General features: G+C 61.2%; 1 protein-coding gene across 1 annotated transcript; it reads left to right on the plus strand.

Moving 5' to 3' along the window:
- The first annotated feature begins 2509 nt into the window (after positions 1 to 2509).
- Positions 2510 to 8084, plus strand: ZNF853 (zinc finger protein 853). The gene is made up of 3 exons (XM_030300470.1): positions 2510 to 2864; positions 3601 to 3718; positions 6187 to 8084. Exons 1-3 carry the CDS (start codon positions 2853 to 2855, stop codon positions 8082 to 8084), a joined length of 2028 nt encoding a protein of 675 aa, XP_030156330.1. The 5' UTR covers positions 2510 to 2852.
- The last annotated feature ends 1258 nt before the right edge of the window (positions 8085 to 9342 follow it).

Here is a 9342-nt window from a genome sequence, read left to right on the forward strand (position 1 = left end):
CTGCCCCTCTCTCGCTCTCTCTCCCTCTCAAAAAGAAATAATTTTTTGAGAGAGAAAGAGACAGAATGTGAGTGAGTTAGGGGCAGAGAAATAATTTTTGAGAAAGAGACAGAATGTGAGTGAGTTAGGGGCAGAGAAATAATTTTTGAGAAAGAGACAGAATGTGAGTGAGTTAGGGGCAGAGAAAGAGGGAGACACAGAATCCAAAGCAGGCTCCAGGCTCTGAGCTGTCAGCACAGAGCCGGATGCGGGGCTTGAACTCACAAGCCATGAGATCATGACATGAGCTGAAGTTGGACGCTCAACCAACTGAGCCACCCAGGTTCCCCTATAAATAAACGTTTTTAAACTTAAAAAAAATGGCAAAAAATATCAGAAGAAAGTAGACTTGGAAATGAAAAGATTTTTGTTGTTGCTAAACCCTCGTAGAACAATTTGACTGACTCAATTCACTTTGTGTATTACCTGGATCAAAGTTAAAGGGACAAAGAGGAAGAAAAAGGGTGGCCACTGTTTGTGAGGTGCTCAGTCATGGACAGGAGAAAGACTCTTCCGGATGGAGCTGTTGATGTGGGAAGACAACTTATGCAGGTTTTGATTATATAAAGGGAGCAGAGTCTGTGGAGGAATCAGAGAGGAGGCAGACCCAGAGGAAGTGGGAACCAAGGGTGGTCCCTCTCAGCAGCCACTGGAGAAGTGTCCAAAGCCTCCCAGAGGTGGGATAGCATGAGAGATTTAGAGACAGGGAGGTCACTTCACTGGTGACATGAGAGGGAGCTGTCCAGGTGGAGTGATGGGGCCCAGGCCAAGCTGGAGAGGGGGAAGGAGGGATAGGTAGACGGAGATATGGACAGACTGCAATGGGGCATCTTTCCAGGAAGTTCCGCCATGGGGGCAGGAGAGAGAAGGGGCTGCCTGGTTTTTAAGACGGGAGAGCCGTAAGGATGAACAAACGCTCTTGGCAAGAAGCCAGCGGAGAGAGAGAGGTTCGAGATTTAAGGAGTGAGTGATCACCTGGATGGTCTGGGTGTGAGGTCTCCCGGGACGAAGGAGGAGGCAGAGACAGCTCAGCCCTCCCAGGGGAGGTGAAGGTGCACACCTGCCGGGCCAGAGGGGGGATGCTCACTTACCCTTCAACTCCTGACATGCAGTGTGCGGTCCCTGTTCCACACATGCTAGGTAATAATTTGCCTCGTTACCCAACTGGAAGAGGCCATGGTGAATCCAGAATTTTCTGCCTCCAAAGATGGGTTCCTGCTGCACTTGTTCCCCCGAAGAGGCAGAGGTGGCCCTCTGTCCTCTGGAGCACCCAGTCTGGGGATGAAGCTGAGAGGTGGCCCTCTGTCCTCTGGAGCACCTAGTCTGGGGGCAAGCTGCCAGAGAGAGGAGCTTTTCAGAGGCCTGGAGGAGAAGCCCCAAACTCCACTGCCTGTGGGGCCAGAAAGTATCCAAAATGGAACAAGGGGGGGCCAGGTGAGCATGGAGACGGTAGGGAGGGAAGACATCTGTGTCCCTCTCCAGTGAGGCTATTCCCAGACTCTACCCCCAGGAACAGCTCTCCAAGGCCAGGTCTTTGGGTTTTTCAAGAGGATTGGAGTATCCCGATTCTCATGTGAACTCTCCAGGTTAGGACAGTGCGGCAAAGCTGAAAGGATATGGAGATGGTCAGGTAAGGCCTCCCCAAGCAGGGGTCAGCTTGGCGCGTCCAGGGAGGCCTCTGCACCGCGCTACTGGGGTGGGGGCCTGGGGAGGACAGAGGTTGGGGGCGGCGGAGGGGGGCTTGATCACTTGCCTTGTGCACAGAGGGAGCGAGCCGGGCTTACCCTTCAGTTAACAAGGTCTGGTCCTTTGGGGTCCCGACCCACTGTCCAAGCGGGCACAAACACCACGCCCCCCGCAGGCCTGCCTTCGCCATCCGGGGCTCCAGGAGGAGGGGTTCAAGGTGCGGAGGGGGAGGCCTCTTTGGGGTCCGCTGGGGGGCGGAATGGGGCCTCCCCGTCAGGTGAGTGTCATCTAATTGAGCGCTAATGAACCACAACTAGTAGCCCGGCCAGGGGCGCCCTGAGACCGCACGCGTCTCCACGGTGGCGCGGGGGTGGGGGGGTGAGCAGGAGCCTGGAGCCTGGAGCCGCCCCGCCCCCCTCGGGGCAGCGACAGTCTCGCCACCCCCGCGGGTGCGCGGCCGGGCCCGGAAGGGTTAAGCCCACCGAGCTCGCCGCGGCCTAGAGCGGCGGCGGCGCGGGGGCCGGGGCGCGGGGCGCGCGGGTGGCGGGCGGGGGACAGGATGCGGATGCCGGGGGGACTTCCTGTGCCGGCCCCGCCGCCCCCGCCCCCGGTCCGGCCCGCCGCCCGCCGCCCGCTGCCGGCCGGACGCACGCTCGGGGGGGGGGTGGCGGGCGAGCGAACCGGACCCCCGCGCGGGCCGCCCCCCTGCCCCCCCGCCCCCCGGCGCCGGGCACCTGTGGCCGCCGGCCGAACCCGGCCGGACCCGGGCTGCCCCCGGCCCACCCGAGGCCGGTGTGGCCCGGCCCCCACCGACCTCGGACCGGACCCCCGGCGCCCAGCCTCCTCCCCGCCCCCTTCCCCCGGGACGGGTGCCCGACACCAACTTCTGCTCGCGAACTCCGTTCTGCCCCTTTCTTGGCCCAGGGCGACCTCGGCAGCCCTGACAGCGACAGGCCCGCCGCCGCAGTGCCCAGAAAGGCCCCCCGGGTGGCCCGGCGCCTCCCCGGCTCTTTCTGGATGGAGGCGCCTCAGGAAGGAGCCGGCTGACGCTTCGGCCTTGGCTGCCCAGCCCCTGCTGACCATGAACACACCTCCCCTAGTGCAGAGGCCGCGGTGAGGGGCAGGAAATGCTGCGCCAGGTGAGGCCCGTTGGGCGGGACGGCTCGGCGAATCTTCGGGGCGCTTCCAGTCTTTTCGACTGGACCCCCACAGAGACCTGGAGCTGTCCTGTTAGGAGGGGAGGCCGGCTGGATGTGGGGACACCTCTGCAGGGGCCGGGGGTGGGGCGTGGGGCGGGAAGGCCAGTGGAGGGGGGATGCAGGAGAGAGGTGGGGAACCCTCCCGACTTCAGGAGCCCCTGGGCCAGGGCTGGTTCTGTGGGTTGCTGGTGCTCTGGCCTAGGAACGCTGGCCGAGCCCCAAGAGCAGCGTAGGAGGCCAGAGACCAGGGAGGTGAACGGGCTTGGCGGGGCTTTGTAGGGGGGGCAGTGGAACGTGAGGTTTCTCCGTCTTCTCTGCAAACTTCCTCAACTGTCCGTGCTGGGTCTCCAGCTCCCCATCCTAGTGGAGCAGTTGCACCGGCTGCCCCCTAAGGCTGGGGCTGAGTGTGGGCCCCACAGAATCCCAGAATTCAGGAATGGAGGAACTGCCTCCCTGCGGGGGGCCGAACGGGCCCTGGGAGCAGAGCTCCGGGCTGCCCTGCGCCTCCCTTCCCCAGCTGTGGCTCCAACTGTCCTCCTTTCCAGCCAGGGTGGGGCCCCTGGCTCTGGAGGCCCGAGGCTGAGGCGGAGGGCTCTGTGGCAGTCAGTGCCACGGGGCTGGGGGCTCACAGCACTCCTGCCCACCTGAACGGCTTCCTTCCTTCCTCTCAGCACAGCTGGCTCCCCGGGGTCTTGGTCTGAGCGCTAGGATGGAGCTGGGGCCAGCGACTGAGACCTTCGTGCTGGAGCTTCGGTGTCTCGAAGATGGGGGCCCTGGGCCTGGCACCCTCTCAGGTGAGGGACTAGAGGGAGGTGGCTCTGACCTAAAGCAGGAGACAGTCCTCAGGCCCCGCGGAGGACCTTCGGACAGAGCCCGGCCTGCTGCGGGCGAGAGGGGGCTGCAGGGTGGTGGGCAGCCTGCTGTCTGCAAGGGCGCTCACCTGTGGTTTCGGGGTGCGGGGCTGGGGCAGGCTGCAGCCGCTCACAGCGGCCGAGTTCAGCTGCCTGGAGTGACACTGGCAGGTTCCCCTCAGGGTTTTCCGAGGCGGCTGTATCAGGCTGTGGTTGTGCCTGTGACGGGCTCCCTGACGATGCAGATCTTCTCAGGCCATGCCTGGACCCTGGGTATGTGCTGGCTGGGGGCTGCTGCTGTTTCCCCAGTGGTCAGGAGGCCTCCACTGTTCCCCAGCCTGTCCCTGGCTCCAGACTCAAGTTCTCAAGATTGAATTCAGGGGCTCTCTCCCACTGCCCCTTGTACCCGAGGCATTGGACCCCTTGCTTCTCTTTTCTCTGTAGCCTTCTCTCTCCTTGTCCACTTTTCCTGACCTCTGCTTCAATCCATCTTCCTCCCCTTTTGCCCAGAGGCAAACATGGCCCTGCAGAACCTTTCAAGATGCCTTCTCCCTCTGGGACACGGTCTGGGGAAACTTTCTATGGTGGTCATGCTCCTGGGGGCCACTTTCCTTCTCTGTGCTTTGAGGGCACTGACTGAGGGCTGGGCCAGGGTTGAACAGCATGAAAAGGACCAAGGCAATTAGAGGGGCTGTGTTGGGATGTGTGGCTAAACGACTCTCCTGGCTCAAATATTTAACTGGAAAAAGTCTTGCGAGGGCACGCACATCAGGTGACACTTAATAATATGTTTACTAAAAACCTCGTTGTTTAAAATGCTGGTGTTGCTGTAAGAAGCCAGGACTGGCCACACAGCCAAGTGCTGTGCTAGAAACGTGAGGACTCACACAGAAGCACGGTGCTCCTTGCTGCCTCGAGGGGTGGCAGGAGGCTGGAGTGTCTCAGACCTTGACATTGCTGGGGGAACAGGTTTTCATGGCTGTCTTCGCTCACCACACGCATACTCCCGACTGGTGTGTGTTTATGAGAAATGCATTCACTTGTCCATTAGCCTAAGCAAAGGTTATTAGGACTAGTTTTCTGAAAGGAAGTTATTTTCATATAGATATTCCCTTGGTTTTATGAAATCAATACAATCCTGGCAAAGTGGCCGGAAAGCAAAATTTTATAACATCGAACCTCTGCTTTCTGTTACAAAACTGAAAATACGAAGCTGTAGGAAGAACAGACGTGGAAATCAGACTCGGAAATGGAGAGAGCCTCTTCGGATTTTCCGTGAACACAGCCTGAATGCTCAAAATGAGAGACAGACACGTGGCTATTGTGCAGGAAAGTGAAATGTGACAGTGGAGCGACTCTTACGTAGTGGGGCTTCCTCTACACCTGCACAACCCTGGGCCAGACGTTTCCCCCCTGGCATTCTCGCTATGTCCCTGGGAAGGGCTTATCTCCTTTTTCCAGACAGGGAAATTCAGGTTCCCAGAGGTGACGTAACTGGCCAGTCACCATGTTGACTTGGGGCTATGGAATTAGTCCTTTCCATTCCTGAGTAATAGTCTCAGACACTTCCAGTCTTCAGGCTGTTTCAAACGGAGCTAGTTGTATCCTTGGTACTGCTAAAGTGTTTGTTAGTTTGCAAACTCATTTTCTAACTCACAGGGAGAGGGATTTTTCAAGCACCCGCCAGGTTCTAGAGGCGATGGCGGGGCCCTTCTGGCTTTGCCCGTGAAGCTGGAAGTGTGGGTATCCCGAAGCTGTCACTGACAAGGAGGGCTCCGTGGCTGCGGGAGGTCAACGGCTACTAAGCGATAGAGTTAGGGCCTGAACGGAGGACTTCCCGCTGGAAACTTTGTGCTGTCTCTGACACTCCGGTGACTTTTAGGACCGCTAGTGGTGATACTTCCAGGCGTTATTATTTACGGAGAAGGCAAGTTTTACTTCTGTGAGGTGTGACCCTAACTGAGGTCAGAGTTCAGCGCGGGCTTGTGGCTTAGCTGTCCGAACGGCTTGTACGCGGATTCCCACTGGATGGCGGTGAAGCACGAGAGACTTCTCAGGGAACGGTGCTGGGGAGCCCCAGGCACCCAGGCTCTTGTCACTGCCAAGATCTAAGCGTGGAGCCTGGTGTGGAGGGAGGCGCGGGGGAGAGGTGGAACAGCCAGGGTGCAGAGTGACGTGACCAGCAGTCCTGCGGGCGCATTTCTAAGCCGACCCCACACCTCTGGGCAATTCAGTTCCTGCCACGCTGCCATTGTCAACCGAGCCGGTGCTCTTGGGTCCCTGATGGGAGCTCACAGTGTGTCCTAGCGTGGCTGTCCATGGGGCCGGGTGAGCGGGGAGGTCCAGGGGGTCCGCACCTGAGAGCTGCCCGCAGATTTTTCTCTCCTGGCTTCCTGCCATTTCCACTACAGGTGGCAGCGGTGGGAGTGAGAGTCAGGAGGAAGAAGAGGCTCAGGAGAACGGCAGCCCACCGCGGCCGGCAAGCTCAGCCCCGACGGGGGCCGGTGAAATGGCTGAGGAAGCACAGCAGGGGCAGCCGGAGTTGCAACCACAACAGTCACAACAGCAACCAGCGCTGCAACAACAGCCACGGCAGGAGCGGCGACCGCAAAGCCGAGCCCCAGGACCGCGGCAACAGCGGCAAGCTGACCGAGAATGGCTGCCTCGACAAGAGAAGCACCTGCGGGAAAACCCCCCACCTGCGCCACCTCAGCAGCTGAAAGCACAGCTGCCGCCGATGCCGCCGCAGGAACAATCAGAGGAGCAGCAAGTGCCAGAGCAACACGTGTCGCAGCCACCGCAGAAACCGTTACCACAGCACCAACAGTTACAGAAGCGGCAGCCACAGAAGCAGTTAAGGCAGCGGGAACCGTGGCAGCAGGAGCAGCAGCAGCAGGGACAGTCAGGGCAGCAGCAGGAGGAGGAACAATTCCAGCAACAGCAGCAGCAGCAGCAGCAGGAACAGTTACAGCAACAGCAGCACCTGCAGCAGCAACAGTTACGGCGGCAGCAACAGTTACAGCGGCAGCAGCAGCAGCAGGAACTGTTACAACAGCAGCACCTGCAGCAGCAACAGTTGCAGCAGCAGCAGCAGCAGCAGCAGCAGCAGCAGGAACTGTTACAGCAGCAGCACCTGCAGCAGCAACAGTTGCAGCAGCAGCAGCAGCAGCAGCAGCAGCAGCAGCAGCAGCAGCAGCAGGAACTGTTACAGCAGCAGCACCTGCAGCAGCAACAGTTACAGCAGCAGCAGCAGCCGCAACAGCTGCAGCAACAGGAACAGCTACAACAGCAGCAGCAGCCCCCTCTGCTGGAGCCAGACGAGGAGGAAGAGGTAGAGCTGGAGCTCCTGCCAGTTGACCTGGGGTCGGATCAGGAACTGGAGAGGCAGCGGCAGGAGCTGGAGAGACAACAGGAACAGCGGCAGCTGCAGCTCAAACTGCAGGAGCAGCTGCAGCAGCTGGAGCAGCAGCTGGAGCAGCAGCAGCAGGAGGTGCGGCTGGAGCTGACCCCGGTGGAGCTGGGAGCCCCGCAGCAGGAGGTGCGGCTGGAGCTGACCCCCGTGCAGCCGGAGCTGCAGCTGGAGCTGGTGCCCGCCGCAGGGGGCGGCGGGGCTTCGGCCCCGGGGGCTCCGGCCGCCGTCGTGGTGGCCCCCCCGGGCTACGTGGTGCTGCAGGAGCTCATGGTGCTGCCGGCCGTGGCCGCGCCGGCGGTGGTGGCCATCCCGGGCCCCGCGGGCAGCGCCGCCCTGACCCCGGCCAGGCAGCGGCGGCGGCGGCGCGCCCGGGACCGGCCGACCATCTGCGGGGAGTGCGGCAAGGGCTTCGGCCGCAGCACGGACCTGGTGCGGCACCAGGCCACGCACACGGGCGAGCGGCCGCACCGCTGCGGCGAGTGCGGGAAGGGCTTCTCGCAGCACTCCAACCTGGTGACGCACCAGCGCATCCACACGGGCGAGAAGCCCTACGCCTGCTCCTACTGCGCCAAGCGCTTCAGCGAGAGCTCGGCGCTCGTGCAGCACCAGCGCACGCACACGGGCGAGCGGCCCTACGCCTGCGGCGACTGCGGCAAGCGCTTCAGCGTCTCGTCCAACCTGCTGCGCCACCGGCGCACGCACTCGGGCGAGCGGCCCTACGTCTGCGAGGACTGCGGCGAGCGCTTCCGGCACAAGGTGCAGATCCGCCGCCACGAGCGCCAGCTGCACGGCGCCGGCCGATCGCGGGGCCTGGGCCTGCTCCGCAGCACGCGCGCGGCCACCGGCGGCCCCGCGCGCCCCGAGCAGGCGGCGGGGGCCGCGGACAAGGCGCCGTGACCGTGGCCGGCGGGGAGGGGGTGGGTGACGGGGGGGGGGGGGGGGAGCCGGGGTCGGTGAGGGCGCAGGTTCTTCCCGCCCTGTCCCTCCTGGAAGCCGGCTGCGGAAGGGCTCCGGGCTCTGTCCCTGGTTAGCTGAGGGTAGGCCACGGTTACGCACGGACCCTCGGAAAGGCTCCTCGAGAAAAGCCGCTGGGGCCAAAGGGCACAGGTGTGGCACACCAGGACAGACAGCACGCCGCACAAATTCGTTGTTGGGTACCGGTCCGTGAGGAGTCCGCTAGAGCCCTTCCCCCAGAAAACTGGACTTTCTTGAAGTGACAGCCACAGGAAAAAAAAAAAAAAAAAAAAACAACTGCCAGTGACACGTGTGACAGTTGGTGACATTTGACACGCATCGAACACTAACCCGGGAGTCGGATACCTGTGGCGAAACGCACACGAATAGGATTTGATCCTGGTGAAAATGACTTCGAGGAAAAGAAATGGGGGAGAAAAAGTTATCTGCACTTTGTAGAAAACCATCAAGGCATTAGATCGTCCTCAATGGCGTTTGCCTTGAAAGTACTTTCTAGAATGAAAATTCGTCAGGGTGGATGTAATCCTGATTAAAATGTTTGTGTTCATAAGCACAGGGTCAGAGTGTCCACTGGGTTAGTGCACAAATGCCAGGAAGCCCTTCTCTGGGCGGAAGGTAAAACCTCCCTCCAGGTTAACCCAGGGTTCCGGCAAGCGGCAGCCCTCCATGCTGCCAAGTCCCCATGCCCACGGTGGCCTGTCAGTGACCTCTTGAATAGGAGCCCGCGGCTGAAGCAGAGGGCGTTCTGGGAATGCTCTCCAAGGTCCAGGGGAGTGTTCCCCTTGGGGAAAGAGCTCCAAGGTAGCCCCACCCTGACCTCCCTGGGATCCAGCCGCTTTAGGCTTCTCAGATGCTGGCCCAGGGACTGAGGCTATGGGGTTGGGGCCCTGAGACCCAGGGGCAGGGTTTTCCTGGGCCCGGCTATGCAGGGGGCTGGCTCGAGAAGACCCTGCCTCGTGGCTGCAGTGGTGGGGATGGCTGGGGGGGTGGGGGGCAGGGGGAGTCAGAGGGAGAAGTTGGGGGACGAAGTTCGGAAGCAACAGAAGTGCTCTCTACAACGTTTACAAAACCATCTGGGGGTCTGTAAGAGCATCGGCGATGCCCACGCCTGTGGGAAGGCGGACGGTGGAGGCGCCCCGCCCCTTCTGCCCCCACGTGCTTCCTGCTCTTGACCACCACC

The sequence above is a fragment of the Lynx canadensis genome, chromosome E3 (genome assembly GCF_007474595.2).
Source record: "Lynx canadensis isolate LIC74 chromosome E3, mLynCan4.pri.v2, whole genome shotgun sequence".
NCBI lineage: Eukaryota > Metazoa > Chordata > Mammalia > Carnivora > Felidae > Lynx > Lynx canadensis.

Excerpts from the sequence above, each read along its gene's own strand:
- ZNF853 (XM_030300470.1), top strand. Across the intron at positions 3,719-6,186 it reads TGGGCCTGGCACCCTCTCAG|GTGGCAGCGGTGGGAGTGAG; the intron begins GTGAGGGACTAG and ends TTTCCACTACAG.